Here is a 21,406-nt window from a genome sequence, read left to right as displayed (position 1 = left end):
ATGTAAAAGGTGGTCACTGAGGCTTTTGACATGGTGTGACATTAATGTGACTGGACAGTGTATGTTTCTCACTTAACGTCGCAGGGTCTAACAATACCACCAGTTGCAAAGTAGGCTAGAAATCAGATTAATAATGTTGCTCACGCAGCATATGTTCGCTTTATCGGGCAACAACAAAGTGGAATGTGGATGGTATCGTCAGAATGGAAAAAATGAAGTCACTGTAAAAAAGTCATTAATTTTGGCACTTATCTTGAATGGTTTCCCACGTAGATTTCGTCGAAGTTGTTATGGCTTATCTTGTTGAATCTAGGGTGATTCCACTTTGACTGCTAAAAGGTCCAGATCTGTATTTTAGCAATATTTGAAGACCTACCAAATGCGTTTTCAGGAAATTCTTAATGATCAAACAATCCCAGATCAGAACAATAGTATGGTAGAAACAATTTTTGACTTGTTGTTCACGATCCACATTTTTATTAAACTTCTAGTAAATTCACATATACTTCTTCTTAATTGTCACATCATCAAGAAAACAGTTTTGTATCAATCTTCATATATTCAATTTCCACTTTAACCAAACACAAGACTTGACTGTTCTTTTACAAAGCGAAATAACAACTTAACTTCTGCAAAGTGAAACAAAGACTGCTCTGCGCGCATTCGCGCCAAAACGGTTGCAAGTAAGTCAAAGATTATGGCAGTCTCACAGAAATGAATACAAACAAGAACAATATCACTGTAATATATCGATACATCGGACTACCTGTACATTAATAAAACCAAATGTGAATATTGTCACAAAAATATGTCTGTTACTTCGCAGAAAAGTAGTACGATATTACTGGTATCGAGAACTGGGGTTGGAGTGCCGTAATGGTCACGTAAATATAGAACCATTACAAGGGATAAACGCGATAGTGGAAACCCGCACGGGAGGCGGCCTTTGCGGCGTTTCTAGGCGTCCTGTTGGCAGGGGTCGGCGACACGGCAGGTTGTGGGAGGAGGCTACCGCACGTTTGCCTAGGAATGCGAGCACCGCCGCCGCGGTCAGTGTCGCGGGGAGGGAGAAAGGAAGGCCGGCGGCCAGGCCCGTCCCGGTATATAAGCTGGTGGGGCAGTCGGCGAGGCACAGTCGCCCACCCTCCACTGTCAACATGCGCGCTCCGGCTCTCCTGTTGGTGAGTTACGCCCACTGCTGTTACGACGACCTAGCGTGTACTCACGCCCTACCTGAGACATTAGCATCTGAACTATACAATACCCTCATTACATTGATTGTGTGTGTGTGTGTGTGTGAATCTGTAAAGTATGAAGCTGAAGGTTGTCCAGTGTCAGCAAGAGGCGTTCGATACAGTTCCGCACTGTCGCCTGATAAACAAAGTAAGAGCCTACGCCATATCAGACCAGCTGTGTGGCTGGATTGAAGAGTTTTTAGCAAACAGAACACAGCATGAAACTTCCTGGCAGATTGAAACTGTGTGCCGGACCGAGACTCGAACTCGGGACCCTTGGCTTTCGAGGGGAAGTGCTCTGTCAACTGGGCTACCCAAGCACGACTCACGCCCCGTCCTCACAGCTTTACTTCTGCCAGTACCTCGTCTCCTACCTTCCAAACTTTACAGAAGCTCTCCTGGCAGAAGTAAAGTTGTGAGAACGGGGCGTGAGTCGTGCTTGGGTAGCTCAGTTGGTAGGGCGCTTGCCCGCGAAAGGCAAAGGTGCCGAGTTCGAGTCTCGATCCCGCACACAGTTTTAATCTGCCAGGAAGTTTCATATCAGCGCACACTACGCTGTTGAGTGAAAATTTCATTCTAGAACACAGCATGTTGTTCTCAACGGAGAGACGTCTACAGAGGTTAAAGTAACCTCTGACCTGCCACAGGGAAGTGTTATGGGACCATTGCTTTTCACAATATATATAAATGACCTAGTAGATAGTGTCGCAAGTTCCGTGCGGCTTTTCACGGATGATGCTGTAGTATGCAGAGAAGTTGCAGCATTAGAAAACTGCAGCGAAATGCAGGAAGATCTGCAGCGGATAGGCACTTGGTGCAGGGAGTGGCAAATGAGCCTTAACATATACAAATGTAATGTATTCCGAATACATAGAAAGAAGGATCCTTTATTGCATGATTATATGATAGCGGGACAAACACTGGTAGCAGTTACTTCTGTAAAATATCTGGTAGTATGTGTACGGAACGATTTGAAGTGGAATGATCATATAAAATTAATTGTTGGTAAGGCGGGTGTCAGGTTGAGATTCATTGGGAGAGTCCTTAGAAAACGTAGTCCATCAACAAAGGAGGTGGCTTACGAAACACTCGTTCGATCTATACTTGAGTATTGCTCATCAGTGTAGGATCCGTACCAGGTCGGGTTGACAGAGGAGGTAGACAAGATCCAAAGAAGAGCGGCGCATTTCGTCACAAGGTTATTTGGCAAGCGTGATAGCGTTACGGAGATGTTTAGCAAGCTCAAGTGGCAGACTCTTCAAGGGAGGCGCTCTGCGTCGCGGTGTAGCTTGCTGTCCAGGTTTCGAGAGGGTGCGCTTCTGGACGAGGTAAGGAACATATTGCTTCCCCCTACTTATACTCCCGAGGACATCACGAATGTAAAATTAGATTCGAGCGTGCACGGAGGCTTTCCGGCAGTCGTTCTTCCCGTGAGCCATACGCGACGGGAACAGGAAAGGGAGGTAATGACAGTGGCATGTAAAGTGCCCTCCGCCACACACCGTTGGGTGGCTTGTGGAGTATAAATGTAGACGTAGTTGCAGATGTAGATATCTGAATCTGATTGGGGCCATGTAAAGTAGGGGGGAAGGGGGGGGGGGGGTTCAACAGGGGTCTGTTCAATGTCCATTGCTTCTCCTGTTATGTATCAATCATCTGCCACTAAACGTGACAGATTACACACAAATAGATATGCTCTGTGTAGATGATACTAGGTTTACTGCGAAAGACGCGGAACGTAAAGTAAATGAAGTATCTAACGCGGTTGTCAGTATACTCTGGCATAGAGTTAAAACAACACGGAAGGACGTAGTTGTTATACAAACTCAATTGGACTTGACGCCCTATCGAGTTAGAGCCATTGTAACTACCAGAGCAGGCAGCTCTGTGTACTAAATTTTACACCCTGTATCACCAACACCAGCTACAAATTTAGTCACACAGTGTTCCTACTACACATGCAACTAACAAGGAACGTGAAATGTTATTGTCTGAAGGTGGCCAAACAGTTAGCTGGAACGACAATTTTAAATTCCTAGCACTGAGGGGATATGGAAGGGTTTATTGGATGTATTACCTTCTACATCTTGTACAGAAAATAAATGCTGCTGTCTTGACTATCAGAAAGATCTCTTATAGCATTGAAACACAAAGCTTTATTTATTTGTTTACTGTTGTTGTTGTTATGGTCTTCAGTCCTGAGACTGGTTTGACGCAACTCTCCATGCTACTCTATCCTGTACAAGCTTCTTCATCTCCCAGTACCTGCTGCAACCTACATCCTTCTGAATCCGCTTAGTGTATTCATCTCTTGGTCTCCCTCTACGATTGTTACCCTCCACGATGACATCCAATACTACATTGGTGATCCCTTGATGCCTCAGAACATGTCCTATCAACCGATCCCTTCTTCTAGTCAAGTTGTGCCACAAACTCCTCTTATCCCCAGTTCTGTTCAATAGGTCCTCATTAGTTACGTGATCTATGCATATAATCTTCAGAACTCTTCTGTAGCACCACATTTCGAAAGCTTCTATTCTCTTCTTGTCCAAACTATTTATCGTCCACGTTTCGCTTCCATACATGGCTGCACCCCATACAAATACTTTCAGAAATGACTCCCTGACACTTAAATCTATACTCGATGTTAACAAATTTCTCTTCTTCAGAAACGCTTTCCTTGCCATTGCCAGTCTACATTTTATATCCTCTTTACTTCGACTATCATCTGTTATTTTTCTCCCAAAATAGCAAAACTACTTTACTACTTTAAGTGTCTCATTTCCTAATCTAATCCCCTGAGGATCAGCCGACTTAATTCGACTACATTCCATTATCATCGTTTTGCTTTTGTTGATGTTCATCTTATATCCTCCTTTCAAGACACTGTCCATTCCGTTTAACTGCTATTCCAAGTCCTTTGCTGTCTCTGACAGAATTACAATGTCATCGGCGAACCTCAAAGTTTTTATTTCGTCTCCAAGGATTTTAATACCTACTCCGAATTTTTCTTTTGTTTTCTTTACTGCTTGCTCAATATACAGGTTGAATAACATCGGGGAGAGGCTACAAACCTGTCTCACTCCCTTCCCAACCACTGCTTCCCTTTCATGTCCCTCGTAGTTGTTAGACAAGCTCAATTCGACTTGACGCCCTATCGAGTTAGACCCATTGATACTGCCAGAGGGGGCAGCTCTGTGTAATAAATTTTGCACCCTGTATCACCCAAACCAGCAGTATATTTAATCACACAGCGTTCCTACTAGGCATGAAACTAACAAGGAACTCTTGTAAACGTGAAATGGTATTGTCTGAAGGTGGTCAAACAGTCAGCTGGAGCGACAATTTTAAATTCTTAGCACTGAGGGTATATGGAAGGGTTTCTTGGATGTATTAATTTCTAGATCTTGTGGAAAAAATGAATGCTGCTGCCTTGTCTATCAGAAAGGTCTCATCTGGCACTGAAACACAGTGCCTTATTTATTTGTTTACTATCACTCTATTATCTCTTAGTCTGTAGCTCGTGGTCTTGCGGTAGCGGGGTCTCGGCTTCGATTCCCGGCGGGGTCAGGGATTTTCCCTGCCTCGAGATGACTGGGTGTTGTTGTGTCGTCTTCATCATCATCACTCATCCCCATTACGGTCGGAGGAAGGCAACGGCAAACCACCTCCATTAGGACCTTGCCTAGTACGGCGGTGCGGGTTTCCCGCATCGTCCCCTTCGCTCCTATGAGTATGGGACCTCATCATCATTATTTCTTATGGTGTCATACAACGTGCCCATAAAGTCACTCACCATTGTACACTTGAACACTTTATAATGGACTACAAACAATATGAACATAAATTGTTCATATTGTTGTTAGTAAAAATTTAGTTCATTTTAGCGCGATGACGCTGCAAGTGTAAACACAAGTCCCACCGTTCCCGTGTAGCCCGAAACACAGTCCCACACCTGCTACACTGCTGTTTTCCGGTTGGTGATGATTACCGATTTTTCGCTTGATACACCTCGGAGTTGATAAATCCTCAGATGAAAAAGTATACGGAGAGAGCAAGAGCCCAAAGTCTTGGCGATGCACGGCCAATCCATCTCTGAGGCAAAGTGGCATTCACGTAGTCCCAGACGCAGTAAGTCAGTAACAGCTGCTCTTTCTTCTGTTGTGTACTCTTTTATATTACCTTTAACGTTAAGACGGATGTGGTTAGGGACACTATGAACACCCTGTATTTTGTGGCAGTCCTGTGAAGTCACGAAGAATAGTCTTAACGAAGAACTGGGAAGTCAGACCGATGTAAGGAGTCAGTTGGCGAACTTCGTGTACTCTCTTGTACATGTGTCTCGGAATTCTAACTCCACCGTTCCTGTCCATACAGGGTGATCAATGGTGCTTTAATACGTCCCCAATTCAATGTGTTGTTTGTTTCTTCCCTGTTTCTAACAATCTCCCCGTAAACACATCAATTATTTGCTACCTGATGTTCTCTGCACGGTCGCATCTGCGCTGCCCAGGGGAAAATAAACACTAATGGCTCGTTTCTGCCATGCGTACTTGGAGGAACTAGGCAACTTAAAAACATAATACTTGTAATAGCTATAATTATTGGTCTGTAAATGAAGTAAACACTGATGTAATGTTGTTCAGTGCACTGTACTCAGTCATCAGTAGTAATATTTGCACTTGTACCCCTAACAGCCTGCATATTTATTCATGAGAGTCATTTATTGACGTTCTCGGATCATTCACAAGAAACTGCAACACTCATTTAGTTAACACTGCGTGGAGAGAGATTCTGATTGTCAGAGGCCACACTGTTGCACGAAAGTCTGCAGTCAGATGTCTCGTGCCGCCAATGTTTTTTCCTGCGGTGGTCCGCCCTGAGAAGATATTTGAAGGAGGAGTAGACATTAATGGCCGGAAGAGTTGAGTACTGATGACACGTCCCCCAAGGGCTGCTATTTTATGACATCATTCAATGCAGTCGTTTAGTGAACAGAATAGGAGTTTATCGAATATCGGGCCAGATTTGTGACTCGATTCAGGCCTTCCTACAAATAGAAATTAATACCAAACAATGGAAAATCCAGGATGGAGTGTAACAATGTTATGAATAGGAACGTTGCTACTCACCATATAGGGGAGATTCTTGAGTCGCAGATAGGTACAACAAAAAGACTGTCACAAATAAAGCTTTCGGCCAGTCAGGCCTTCGTCAACAATAGACGACACACACACACACACACACACACACAAACACAAACACACACAAGCAAACGGAACTCACGCACGCAATTGAAGTCTCAGGCAACTGAAGTGTGATTTCAGTTGCCTGAGATTGCAGAAACGTGTGTGTGAGTTGCGTTTGCTTGAGTGAGTGTGTGCGTCGTCTATTGTTGACGAAGGCCTGATTGGCTGGAAGCTTTATTTGTGACAGTTTTTTTGTTGTGCCCATCTTCGACTCCACATCTCCGCTATATGGTGAGTAGCGACTTTCCTTTCCATAATATTGTTAGAAATTAATACCCTTATATCTAATGAGACAAGCTCAGTAGGTGTAAAGCTGATTTTTGGATAATGATAGAAGCCGAAGAAATAAATAAAAATTTGTGCCGCCAGCCGGACCTGAACCTGATTACTAGGCAGATGTGTTAGCCATTACACAACCATAGTAGTATAGGTAAAAATAGCTGCACGGACTAGCCCAGTCCAATGCCCTCCCAAACACGAACTTCAATTCACGCATGCACCCTGATTTCTGCTTCTTAAATCGTCAATATTGCTGACGCTCTCCAGTATTGGCACAAATTTCAATTCATTTCTTCTTCTTCTATCATTATTGTAGATAAAGCTGAAACTCATATGCCTGAAAGAAGATTTAACTATGTAATTTTTCGAGTCTCCCAAGGGAGTGTTATAGGAACATTACTGTTTACAATAAATATAAATGATCTTGCGGATAACATCTGAAGCCCTGTGGGGCTTTTTGCAGGATGCAAACCCAGAAGAATGTAACGAAATGCAGAATGACCTCAGAGGTTCGACTGGGACTGGTATGTGACCCTAAACGCAAATAAATGCAATATGTTGCTCGTAAATACACTAAAATCTATTTTTGTTTGGTGACGGTATTCGTGAAAAAGCTCTTGAAACGATATTGACCATCAAATACCTAGCAGTGGAATGGCCACCTAAAACAAATAGTAGGAAAAGCGGTTGCAAAGCGGTAATTCATTGGCACAATCTCAAGGAAATGTAGCTGATCCACGAAAGAAGAGACCTAGAAAACACTTATTCGATCCATTCTTGGGTATTGTCCATAAGTCTGGAAGTACGATTAACGCAAGAGAGAGAGAGAGAGAGAGAGAGAGAGAGAGAGAGAGAGAGAGAGAGATACAGAGGGAGAGAGAGAGAGAGAAGATTCAATGTAGAGCGGTGCGTTTCCTCACGAGATGGATTAGTAAGCGCGTAGGCGCCATGGAGATACTCAACAGACTTCACTGGCCGACTATGCAAGAGATACGTTGTGCATCACACAGAGGTTTCAAGAAGAGTCGGGCACAACATTACTTCCTTTCACACGTCTCCCACGAAATGACCACGACCAGAACACCAGAGAGATTAGAGCAAGTGCAGAACTTTATAGACACTCGTTCTTCCCACGCACCACGGGTGAATGGAACAGCGAAGGAAGAAAATCATAATGGTACCACAGGTACCATCTGCTGCACATCGTACGGTGACTTGCGTAGTAGACATGCAGATGTAGATGCAAGTAGACCCGTATCTACACTTTCCAGTCACGTTAACGTGACCGCTTGTCAAACACCTGAGTAACCACCTTTTGCAGAGCAGAACTGCTGCGATACGTGCAGGAAGACAATCAATGACGTTCTAGAAGTTATCGACAAGGATGTGAACCATGCCGATTTCAGTGCCGTGCCCGGCTGCCCAAGATTTCTCGTTTTGATTATCCATAGCTGGAACAGCCCGACAGCCCCACAGATTCTCGATTTGGTTTAAATATGAGGAGTTTGGTGCCCAGGTGAGTACCGTAAACTCACCCTGCTGCTCTTTGAACCACAAAGGCACACTGTGAGCTGTGTAAGACGTTGCACTGTCCCTCATGCCTAGGAAAAAAATCTGCACATAGGGATGGAAATGGTCCCCAAGAATAGATGAATACTTCTGTTCATCCATTGTGCCTTCTAGAATGACGAGACCACCCAGGGAATGCCACGGAAACATTTCCCAGACCATGACGTTCCCTCACTCCGGCCTGGATCCTTCCGACAATTGTTGCAAGGTATTAGCTTTGAATCCTATAGAGCATAAAACGTGATTCATCTGAAAAAAACCACCTGACAGCACTTTGTGGACGTCCAGTTACGGTATTGGCGTGCAAATTCGAGCCGATGAATAGCAGTCAGCATGTATGAATGCATGGTTTCGCGGCGATATGAATTAATAAAGTTTTCTCGGGCTTCCAGCAGCGTCAGGTGGTTAAAATCCCACGAGCTTTCGACAGAGCTCTCCTCAGTCATTGTCAAGTGCTACGTCAGTCTTATCACTTGACAATGACTGAGGAGAGCACGCTCGAAAGCTTGTGGGATTTTAACCATGTGACGCGGCTGGAAGCCCGAGAAAATTTTATTAACAATCAGCATATGAACCAGGCTCCCGCTGCAGGAGCCCTTAAGCAGCAATGTCTGCTGAAACGTCCTCGAGGAGACACTGTTGGTACCCCCTTGAGTCATCTAGGCGATTAGTTGCTCAACAGTCGCACGTCTATTCGCCCGTACTCATCTCCGCATCCGCCGTTCACCCCTGTCGTGTATGGCCTGTGGGGCCATTTTGCCATTCCCGGTATACTTTAACAGCTATGTCATCTGATCAGTTTAAAGACTCAGCCGTTTAGAAAATGCTTCCACCCTTCGCCCGGAAGCCAATGGCCATGCCAGTCTGGACGTCAGATAAATCGCTCGGCTTTCACATTATGACAGTGACTCTACTGCTTTCCGCGTCCCTTTCGCTTTACATACCATCCTCTGCTAGTGTTGACACCTGCCATCTGTGAGCGATTCTTGCACCTTGACATCGAACGTAGGCGGTGGTCGCATTGACGTGACTGGACTGTGTATGTTCCGCAGGCTAACGTACGGTGTGTGGAGAGGGCAATAGGGGATTAAGTACTACTAGATCTGCAGGAGATGAATCTACAGGAACGGTCTACCTGCGAGATTTGCAGGAGAATATCAGCGTGCTGCACGCGTAAATGGAAAGTCAGGTATTCGCTGGTTCAAATGGTTTAAACGGCTCTAAGCACTATGGGACTTAACTTCTGAGGTCATTAGTCCCCTAGAACTTAGAACTACTTAAACCTAACTGACCTAAGGACATCACACACATCCATGCCCGAGGCAGGATTCGAACCTGCGACTGTAGCGGTCGTGCGGTTCCAGACTGTAGCGCCTAGAACCGCTCAGCCACCCCGGCCGGCCGGTATTCGCTGGGAATGGAGCTATGTGCATTTGCGGACTAACGCCTGTACTTTTACGTCATCAGTTTTTCAATGTAACTTGCGACATAAAATCAGATAGGAGGCTTGTGTCACCCCTACATGAATACGGCGAACGTTATATCACCAGTGTTTTCCGTTTTATTTGCGCACTTTGGTCACATCCCATCATCAGAATTTCGGGTCCGCCTGCTTAGCTGGGTGGTAACGTGTTCGCCTCCCACGCAAGCGTGCCTGGTTTCAATTCCCGGCCGGGTTGGAGATTTTCTCCGCTCGTGGACTGGGTGTTGTGTCGTCCTCATCATCATTTCATCCTCATCACCGGCGCGGAAGTCGCCCAATATGGCGTCGAGTGAAATAAGACTTGCGCTTGGAGGCCGAACTTCCCCGAGTAGGGGCCTCCCGGCTAACGATGCCATACACTCATTTCCATTTTTTGTTAGAATTTCAGATAAAAGAACTTAATCCAAATGATTTCTGTCTTAACAGCTGGGCACCAAAGTTAAAAGAGAAGTCCTTTGACACGCTAATCTGTACCAACAAGGAGAGATCCCCAGCGGTGGGATCGCCTTTTTGAAACCATCTATACGGTTAAGTAGGTTAAGATCCCAGGTATCACACGCTGCAGCCATTCACCCTACTGGGCCCTCATTTGCAAGTAATAAACGAAAAATATTCAGAATTTTGAGTGATGCTCAATAGGCTTAAAAAAATCGTTCTAAGATACTGTGAAACGAGGAATTCATTGTGTATCAGGACTGCAAGTTATTGAAAATAAGCAAAATATTAATTATGTAACTTTACTTTTTCGAAGTGATAATTAAAACTTTACGACTACCCTTTGCATTAATAGATGCCGTCCCCAGTGTCATGGCCCTTCTTGTGGCTAAGCTTTTCCTCTTTTAATTAATCTATCACTTTCGACTCTTTCAGTGAACTGAATTGTTAATAATCTTTACGAAGGTTCTAGGCCCGTTTTACGTAGGTTCAATGATATTGTTTCGTATAAAAGAGAGAAACAAGGGTGAAAAAGCTCCACTTTTGATATTTATGGGGAGCTATGGGAACGAAGTTCAAATGGCTCTGAGCACTATGGGACTTAACTTCTGCGGTCATCAGTCCCCTAGGACCTAGAACTACTTAAACCTAACTAACCTAAGGACATCACACACATCCATTCCCGCGGCAGGATTCGAACCTGCCACCGTAGCCGACTGAGTTTGAAAGTAAAACAAGTGTTGCTTTAGTCGAAGACGTGTCTCAGATATAAGGTACACTTGAACAAGTTTTCTTCAGATTCCCAGTCTATCGGATTATTTCATGTCAGTCACCTTGAGCACATATTATGCTAATCATTTTATGTCTGGATACACAGTACACTCAACAACTTGAGCAAACAAAATGTTTTGTGTTTTATAGTCTTTTTTTTTTTTTTTTTTTTTTTTTTTTGCACTACAATATTTTCCCTCTGGAACTTCAGCCTGTAGTACGTTAATTTTCTCGATGCCTTACCAGATAAACTAAAATGTACCTTCTAGTGTAAAAAGTATTTCATGGACAGCTGTCCTGTCCTATGCTTTCTCGTACTTCTTTACATAGTACGTTCTCCATCTAATTTTTAACATGTTTCTATAGTGCAACATTTCAATTTCTTCCGGTTTCGCCACTTCCAGTTTTCCTAATACACACGTTCCATTCCCAAAGAAAACTATGCTCCAAGAAATTTCTTTCTTAAATACAGTGCCAGAAGTTGGCAGCGGTTTTGATGTTTAGGAAGTTGTTCTTTTCCTTTGAACTGATTTCTAACACTTTTCTCTCTGACTAGTTTTTTAATCTATATCCTGACCAATAACTCCAACAGTTAGTTGTTATACGCTACATTAAGGACTGACTGTCACTGACTCTGTTCGCATTGTAATTCCCGCAGAAATATTGCTTTATCATTGTCCAGCATCATTATTAGCATTCCGTAACAAAAAGAAAAGCTGTTGTTGAAGCTTTCCCGCTCTAGAATAAATATGTAAGAGCCATAACACGTTTTAGGATATAAAACTCGGTCTGACGTAAGATAATCATCCAGAGCCCATTGTAAAGTTCTTTAACAACGCAGGGAAACAGGAATGTACGGTACTAACGAGATCGAGATAATTTATCACATGACAAACGGGTTGACCAATAGGGAAAAGGTCAGATTCCCCACCCACAGCAGATTTCTTGGGACGGAGAGAACAGTTAAACGTCCTCTAGATCTCGCTTCCTTCCTCGCAAGTGGTTGCTGGGCGTGTCTGAACAATGCGGCTCGCTGTTTCTTTTCCCTCAAGTACATTACGAAGCAGTCTTTCATAATATATCTGTAATGACTGTACCAAGGTCGGCAACATCTTACTCAGCTGTCGAGACGGCGATAAACGTGGTAATACATGAGATGATGTTGATAGCACGTGCCGTAATAGCTTCTCTCTGAAGTGGGAGGGCCTCTTCTGTCTGTTTCCTTGTAGGCTGTTGGACGTGAATGTAATACGTTTGACGAACGGGGTTGTTTATGAAACATATTTGTTTGCTGATGGTTTGTTCAGTTTTTCTGTAAGTGAGGTACAACGTGGACGTGCAATGTCGGTAAGAAGTTTTAGGAATGCGTTAATTATATTAGGAAAAATGTTATTATATTTGTATCCGTGACAAGAATAATGGAATATTTTAAAATTTCATTGATGAAGATATGGTATACAAACAAATGTACTAATCTACTGATTACGTACGTAGCCGCGATTAATAATGCTACAAAAATTCGGAAAATTTGCTTCAATCAGTTCGGTACCAGAAACCAATAAGAAGCTACTCTAAAAAGCTTTTAACAAAAAAAAAAAAAATGAATATGACTAATATCCTGAGACGTACTTATCAGAAATTATGAATATAAGATCTACGATCTCTTCAAATATCGCTTGAATTATAACATTAGAGAATGATGTTAAAATATAGACAGAATACATAACTAATAAATTTCAGTTAGAATGTTGATTTGTAGTCGTCACGGATCACGAACGAAACCGGTCTCATTAAAAGATGAAGTCGAATAGGATGAGTTTTAATACTTTTGTATTGGTAACTATGATACCCACGCTTCACTAGTGAATAATTACTCAGTGACGTTGAGTTGTAATGTAACTTAAATATTTCGATACTGGCTCGGAAGGTAAACGAATTGTCACTTACTCGTGAGTATTAACACGATAAACTGGGCCATGAAACAAGAATATCTAAATGATTCGTTGTTACTCGCCTAGTTTGAACAGATTTTGTGGAACAAAATGATGTACGTATTACAGTAGTACATAAAAAGTGCAGGATGTTTAAAAACTTAATGGAAAATAAATGATTTTCCCTTTTTCCTGTGGCGATGGATTATTCTGTCACAAAACAGGATAGCCTATCGTATGTCTGTATATTTAGCACGATACCTGGTTACGTACGGACCGCTTAAACGTTTAGTGTAGGTGTCGGAAGCGAGACCATGTCTACAGTTGTGTCACGACTCGTCAGTTGCCGGTAATGGAAATAGTTGACGGACAGCCTTCTTCAGTCCTCAATAGACACATAAATGCAACCACATTTAATGTATCCATTTAGGGGTTGAAACCACTGAGACAGTATCTGAATGCCTCTACTTTGTTCTGCATTGTTCTGACAGTAGTTATAGACCCAAGGTGTGATGGTACAACCAGGTGAATAGAGCTTATGGGCAACTAGTTCGCCTCAGGCGTCCAAATTGCTATGGAGAGAATTGATGTTAGACGGAGGTTTCGTCGGGAGTTACGTTTAGAGATTGATGTGAATATCAAATTCAAATGGCTCCAAGCACTATGGGACTTAACTTCTGAGGTCATCAGTCTCCTAGACTTAGAACTACTAATACCTAACTAACCTAAGGACTTCACACACATCCGTGTCCGAGGCAGTATTCGAACAAACGACCGTAGCAGCAGCACGGTCCCGGACTGAAGCGCCTAGAACCGCTCGGTCACAGCGGCCGGCAGTGAATATCATCTGTGGTATTTGAGGTTGGTGTGTGACTAGTACATCATTAACTTTGACTGGTTAGTTCACAAAGAGTTCGTGCTGAAGTACTGGCACCTCCGTTAGACACTACTGAATAGAGTTGTATGAGATAGTTTTACCACTGTGACTAGACGTTCAACCAGTGAGCAGCTCAGTGGCTGATCAGTACCGTTAGGTGATACGGAGGTCAGATATCTATTATCACCTGCGAGTGAACGGTGAAGAGCTTAATTTTATTAATAGTTGACACAACCACTCAAAGTGTTTGCAATACATCCACGAAAAAATGAACCGGTATATAGGTGTCACTCTCAAATTTGTACTACCTTATGACGAAATGTTGTCTCTTGAAAGGAGTTTCAAATTTTAATGTCTACTTCGTCTTTATTGCTGTTCTTCTCCACTTACTGTATTAGACTGAAATCGTATTCCTTCTTTATTCCATTTGGCTTTTTATCGGTCTGTTAATCTTTTTTTCAGTTTGGCCCCCATTTTATTACTACTAGAATTTGTAAAGGTGGTGCCTTTCAATTCTCATGTATTTTAAAAAAGGTCATGTTTCAGAGCTGCTCTTAAAATGTATCTTCATTAATTGCTGGTTTCGACCATATAACTACTATCTGGCATTTTAAATTATGTCCATTAGCTAGGATGAGAAAATTGTTGCTGTGCCATCAAATCAAATAAAAACTACCCTTCGTTAGTGCTGCCAACAATAATGAGTATTGCTATTGCTAATCAATATTCTGAGCTGTGTACCGTTTAGCTTTCTGACGAGATATAACGGCTTTATGATCGCAACTGGCAGTTAATTAAGAATTATCCATCAGCATCACTTGATGGTTCTGAATTATGATTTTTTTCAATTTATTACTTGTTTCATCAGTATTTCTTGTCATCTATTCTCCAATATGTTTTCGAACTTCTGCAAACTGTCCTTAGTTTTAGAGTGTAGCCTTACAACTTTAATTCGCCACTTACATCAACGTTCCTTTTAGGTATATAAATTCTAAAAATTAATCTGTCTGTCTTGTTATTCATTGGGCCAGCCGTTGTGGCCGAGCGGTTCTAGGCGCTTCAGTCTGGAACCGCGTGACCGCTACGGTCGCAGGTTCGAATCCTGCCTCGGGCATGGGTGTGTGTGATGTCCTTAGGTTAGTTAGGTATAAGTAGTTCTAAGTCTAGGGGACTGATGACCTCAGATGTTAAGTCCCATACCGCTCAGAGCCGTTTTCCGCTGCGGATCTCTGGCGAGTACAGAGGAGCACGCGTTCTAGAGCCCTTGATGCACCTGTTATAACCTAGCGTAGGTCAGATGAGAAACGCAGATTGAAGAGTAAGGAGATAAAAAAAACTGATACTGGGTTAGAAAGTGGCTCACCAGCAGCGGTGAGTTACAGTGAGAGCAGAGATGTGTAGTGGTCACCGCTTAACAGAAGACGATGGTTGAGATGACAGCATCCTATATGTAGTCTGCATAAGGTATGTCAGAAATACTAATTAAATTAAATACTTAGACAAATCACAGATCTTATAAGGTAGGCGTGACTCTGTGAGTACAGAGGAACTTGCGAGGACATGCTGAAGAGGTGCCATATGTTAGATCTCTCTTCAGTTGAATTTTTTTTAAAATTTGTGATGAGTTCTATGGGACCAAACTGCTGAGGTCATCGGTCCCTAAGCTTACATACTACTGAATATAACCCAAACCAACTTACGCTAAGGACACAGAGATGCCCGAGGGAGGACTCAAACCTTCAAACCACTGCGCTGTTAGGATTTGATATGACACGAGGAACAGGTAGTGGCGTAGTGTTCCAACGAGCAACAGACGAACCAGCATAATGTCTTAATGCTCTACACTAAAATAGTGTTTAACAACAAGTATTTATGTAAAAACTCGACGATTCATCAGTTCTGTATTCTGGCACTTGGGATTTGTGTGCACTCTCTGTTTTATTGGCTCCTTTTATTATTTATAATAACATATACCCATCAAACTGTGCGCAGGTTGCCCTGTCGTGCGCCGTGGCCGCAGCCTCGGCGGAGCCCGGCTTCCTCGGGGCCGCCGCCCCGGCGGTGGTCGCCGCCGCCCCCGCTGCCGTCCGAGTGACAGTGCCCACGGCCGCCGTCATCCCGCCGTCCATCTCGACCCAGTACCACGCCCAGGACGAGCTCGGCGGCTACGCGTACGGCTACAACGGCGGCCCCTCTGCCAAGCAGGAGGTGCGCACGCCCGACGGCGTCGTGGCCGGCGCCTACTCCTACGTGGACGCCAACAATATCGTGCAGAGCGCCCAGTACGCCTCCGACCCCGTAAACGGCTTCCGCGTGGCCGCCACCAACCTGCCGGTCGGCCCCGCCGCTCCTGCCGTGGTAGCTGCGCCCGCGCCCGCGCCCATCGTCGCTGCTCACGCCACCCCCGCAGTACTCGCCACCGCCCCCGCCGTCGTCGCCGCCGCTCCAGCTCCAGCTTCCGCCGCTGCCGCCGCACACCTCGTGGCCAAGGCACACCTGCTGGGCCGCAAGAAGAGAGGAATCTTCGGAGCGCCTGTGGCGTACGCCGCCCACGCCCCCGCCGTCGTCGCCGCCCCCGCCGTCGTCGCCGCCTCCCCCGGGTCAACAGTGGTCACAGTGCCCGGCACCAGTGCATATTCCTTCAGCACCGCCTCCCTCCACCCACCGCAGGTAGTCCCCGCTAGTCCTCAGACTGCCGTGGCTGCCGCTGTCGCTATCGACCCTCACCTCGCGGCCAAGGCGCACCTGCTGGGCCGCAGGAAGCGCAGCCCCGGCTATCTGGGAGCCGCAGGGCTGGTGGCTGCCGCCCCCGTCGCCCACGCCGCCCCCCTCGCCTACGCCGCCCCAGCCGCGGCCGTCGTCCCGGCAGGCCCCGTCGTCGCCACCGCCCCCGGCTCCACCACCATCACGAACCCGCCCTTCCGTAGCTTCTCCTACGCGGCCGCCGCTGGCCACCCTGCTCAGGTGGTACCTGCAGGTCCTGCCGTGGCGTACGCTGCCGCCGCTCCGGCCGTCGTTGCCGGCCCGGCTCTGCCCGTTGCCCCGGCTGTGGCAGCCGCCCCCGCTGTGGCCGTCGCCAACGCAGCTGCAGCTGCTCACGCCGCCAATGCCGCTGCAGCTGTGAACGCCGCCAACGCCGCCAACGCTGCCAACGCCGCCCACGCCGCCGCAGCTGCACGTGCCGCCAATGCAGCTGCAGCTGTGAACGCTGCCAACGCCGTCAACGCCGCCAATGCCGCTGCAGCTGTGAACGCTGCCAACGCCGCCGCAGCTGCTAACGCCGCCGCCGCAGCTGCCGCCCCTGCAGTGGTCGCTGCACACGCCCCCGCTGTCGTCGCTGCTCACGCCGCGGCTCCCGCCCCCGCTGCCGCCGCCGTTCTTCCAGTGACGGCCTCCAGCCAGTACCGCGTCCAGGACGGACTCGGCCAGTACACCTACGGGTACGCCGACAGTAATTCTGTCAAGACGGAGAGCCGCGCCGTCGACGGCTCGACTGTCGGTGGCTACTCCTACGTTGACGGGCACGGCCTGGTGCAGAGCGTCAAGTACCACGCCGACACCCTGGGCTTCAGGGTTGCAGCCACCAATCTGCCAGTAGGACACGCTTAAACCGCCGTCGACGATTAACAATAACTATGTTACCCCGCTTTATAAGTTATATTAACTTCGAGACGCCAAACATTCCTCTGTGTAAATACTTTTCCTTCTGTACTTTTCAATAAAAACACATTGATTGTTTGCTCTCACAGAATACATGTCTTTTACCCTGTCTTAACCCGTTAAATGGGTCAGCTGAGTGGTCAGGGTGACGGGGTGCCGTCCTACGGGCCCGGGTTCGATTCCCGGCTGGGTCGGGGATTTTCTCTGCCCAGGGACTGGGTGTTGTGCTGTCTTCATCATCATTACATCCCCATCCGGCATGCAGGTCGGCCAGTGTGGCGTCGAATGCAATAAGACCTGCACCAAGGCGGCCGGACCTGCCCTACAAGGGGCCTCCGGGCCAATGACGCTAAACGATCATTTCCATTTTTTCCACAGCTGCTGGTTTTCATTGGGTTCGATGGACGTATCAGTTTGCAGCAATTTTTTTTTGTCTTGTACCTAATTGGAATGACGAGTTTCAAGTTGGCGCCGGCCGAAGTGGCCGAGCGGTTCTAGGCGCTACAGTCTGGAAACGCGTGACCGCTACGGTCGCAGGTTCGAATCCTGCCTCGGACATGGATGTGTATGCGGTCCTTAGGTTAATTACGTTTAAGTAGTTCTAAGTTCTAGGGGACTGATGACCTCAGAAGGTAAGTCCCATAGTGCTCAGAGCTATTTGAACAAGTTTTTTCAAGTTGGCAGGTGTTAATGATATTGTTTAATACTCCTTGTAGTCAGACAAGATACAGATAATTTGATAACGACACAAATTATGCCAGTCATTACCCTGAAGAGAAAACACCTCACTTCCTCCCGATTTGATCAGATAGAGTAATTGTACTTATTTCGACAGCTTATTCACTAGTCCGGATGTGGTTGACAAACGAAAAAGTAAGAACACAGACATTGTCGTCGAGACATGAAGAAGTTCCTAGACAGTGTGAAAAGGAAAGAAGGGCAAATACATAACAGAGCACAGAAACAAGGACATGTTCATCAGATGGAAAGACGACATGACGCTCAGACAATCCATGACATATTTCATGAGGAAAAAAGACTGACATTGTGCAAAGGCCAAGCGTTGTCGTGGATTATGGGAGCTACCAAATGACAAAGATCAGACTGGAAAAATTTTATCGGAAGAGTTTTTTGACATCCATTGGTTGCTGTAAGCTTAAATTCTTCCGTTTTGTACAAAATATTTCGTGACGAAGAATGCAGATTGATTTTCAAGACCAGTGTCGGAGAACAGCTGGTAGTATCCTCTCTACATCTTGTAGGCATCTTTTTAAAACATTTGGAATTCTTACTACAGCCTCACAGTACATTTACTCACTAATGAAATTTGTTCTCAAAAACATGGACCAGTTTAAAAACAACAGTGGCCTTCATGGTTATAATACCAGAAAAAAGAAAGACTTAGACTGTCCTTTACCTATCTTTGGCACAGAAAGGGGTAAAATATGCTTCCATAAAAATTTTGGACAAACTACCAGATGAAATAAAATGTCTGACAGACAGCAGTAATAGCTTCCAAAAATAAATTGAAATCATATCTCCGTGACAACTCCCTCATACCATAGATGAGTTCTTGAACAGGTATAAATAAATCCATAAAGATAGCATATGCATTTTGCGCCATTTGAGGGAATGGGGTAAATAATAGAAATATTAATCTTTAACTCTGTATTGTAATATATATATATACACTCCTGGAAATTGAAATAAGAACACCGTGAATTCATTGTCCCAGGAAGGGGAAACTTTATTAACACATTCCTGGGGTCAGATACATCACATGATCACACTGACAGAACCACAGGCACATAGACACAGGCAACAGAGCATGCACAATGTCGGCACTAGTACAGTGTATATCCACCTTTCGCAGCAATGCAGGCTGCTATTCTCCCATGGAGACGATCGTAGAGATGCTGGATGTAGTCCTGTGGAACGGCTTGCCATGCCATTTCCACCTGGCGCCTCAGTTGGACCAGCGTTCGTGCTGGACGTGCAGACCGCGTGAGACGACGCTTCATCCAGTCCCAAACATGCTCAATGGGGGACAGATCCGGAGATCTTGCTGGCCAGGGTAGTTGACTTACACCTTCTAGAGCACGTTGGGTGGCACGGGATACATGCGGACGTGCATTGTCATGTTGGAACAGCAAGTTCCCTTGCCGGTCTAGGAATGGTAGAACGATGGGTTCGATGACGGTTTGGATGTACCGTGCACTATTCAGTGTCCCCTCGACGATCACCAGTGGTGTACGGCCAGTGTAGGAGATCGCTCCCCACACCATGATGCCGGGTGTTGGCCCTGTGTGCCTCGGTCGTATGCAGTCCTGATTGTGGCGCTCACCTGCACGGCGCCAAACACGCATACGACCATCATTGGCACCAAGGCAGAAGCGACTCTCATCGCTGAAGACGACACGTCTCCATTCGTCCCTCCATTCACGCCTGTCGCGACACCACTGAAGGCGGGTTGCACGATGTTGGAGCGTGAGCGGAAGACGGCCTAACGGTGTGCGGGACCGTAGCCCAGCTTCATGGAGACGGTTGCGAATGGTCCTCGCCGATACCCCAGGAGCAACAGTGTCCCTAATTTGCTGGGAAGTGGCGGTGCGGTCCCCTACGGCACTGCGTAGGATCCTACGGTCTTGTCGTGCATCCGTGTGTCGCTGCGGTCCGGTCCCAGGTCGACGGGCACGTGCACCTTCCGCCGACCACTGGCGACAACATCGATGTACTGTGGAGACCTCACGCCCCACGTGTTGAGCAATTCGGCGGTACGTCCACCCGGCCTCCCGCATGCCCACTATACGCCCTCGCTCAAAGTCCGTCAACTGCACATACGGTTCACGTCCACGCTGTCGCGGCATGCTACCAGTGTTAAAGACTGCGATGGAGCTCCGTATGCCACGGCAAACTGGCTGACACTGACGGCGGTGGTGCACAAATGCTGCGCAGCTAGCGCCATTCGACGGCCAACACCGCGGTTCCTGGTGTGTCCGCTGTGCCGTGCGTGTGATCATTGCTTGTACAGCCCTCTCGCAGTGTCCGGAGCAAGTATGGTGGGTCTGACACACCGGTGTCAATGTGTTCTTTTTTCCATTTCCAGGAGTGTATATTAAAAAATCTTGTTTCATATGTGCATTGCTTGTGCGCTTGACACGTTCCACATCACAACGGCTACCGTACCGTGCAATTGATCAATGGAACACGCAACCAGCTAACTAACTAACTCTCCACAAAAGAGGTCATCAATTGGACACACACCTCGAGCGCCAAAAGTGACTCGTCTTATAACCACAAATTTTACAGAATTTTTTCAAGGACAACGAAGGAAAGACCAAGAAGGTAGTGTGGAGTGTGCACGAGAAGAGGCCTTCGCAAAGCGACATCTTATTGGTGTGCAGAATGTTAAGGTGGCTTGCGAAATATACACGTAGATATTCATTACACAGCATTGCCTACTGTGGTCAGAACATGAGGATGATCCGTCAAGCTGAGAATATGTACAAAATTTATGTTAACTTATGGCTCGCAACAATTTCTACCTTGGCCCGACTCCTCTCCAGTTTGCGTACATACGACTCTGCTTCTTCCAGTTAAGTAATTTTCAGGAAATCTTGCAGAAAGTAAAAGAGACTTTTGTCAACGTAATCATAAGTATTTTGTATGTTTATGGATTTTGTTTTTTTATGGATCTATGTTAAGATTGCGTGAAACCTTAGAACATGGTGAGATGCAACGGGCTTACAGCCTTTTTTTAGTGGTATTAGTGGTATGTCACTTAACGCCTATCTTGTTAAGTCTTGGTAACGCGAGCTTAGTGCCACAGATTGGGCTCCTATCTGATAGGATATTTTGTGGTGTACTTCGGTGTCGCCAGTTTTTATTCTCGCACTCCTGCATGTTTGCAGGGCAGT

At 45.9% G+C, this 21,406-nt stretch overlaps 1 protein-coding gene across 1 annotated transcript; it reads left to right on the top strand.

The window, feature by feature from the left end:
- Positions 1-1,137: 1,137 nt before the first annotated feature.
- Positions 1,138-17,580, top strand: LOC126473914 (ice-structuring glycoprotein-like). The gene is made up of 2 exons (XM_050101263.1): positions 1,138-1,181; positions 15,822-17,580. Exons 1-2 carry the CDS (start codon positions 1,158-1,160, stop codon positions 17,436-17,438), a joined length of 1,641 nt encoding a protein of 546 aa, XP_049957220.1. The 5' UTR covers positions 1,138-1,157; the 3' UTR covers positions 17,439-17,580.
- The last annotated feature ends 3,826 nt before the right edge of the window (positions 17,581-21,406 follow it).

Source organism: Schistocerca serialis, chromosome 4 (genome assembly GCF_023864345.2).
Source record: "Schistocerca serialis cubense isolate TAMUIC-IGC-003099 chromosome 4, iqSchSeri2.2, whole genome shotgun sequence".
Taxonomy (NCBI): domain Eukaryota; kingdom Metazoa; phylum Arthropoda; class Insecta; order Orthoptera; family Acrididae; genus Schistocerca; species Schistocerca serialis.
Note: the sequence above shows the minus strand (reverse complement) of the source record. Positions and strands in the feature narration are given on the sequence as shown.

What these genes read in the sequence shown, in the direction of transcription:
- LOC126473914 (XM_050101263.1), top strand. Translation starts at nt 1,158, where the DNA reads ATGCGCGCTCCGGCTCTCCTGTTG. An exon ending in GCGCTCCGGCTCTCCTGTTG is followed by an intron (nt 1,182 to 15,821) that starts GTGAGTTACGCC and finishes AACTGTGCGCAG; the next exon opens with GTTGCCCTGTCGTGCGCCGT.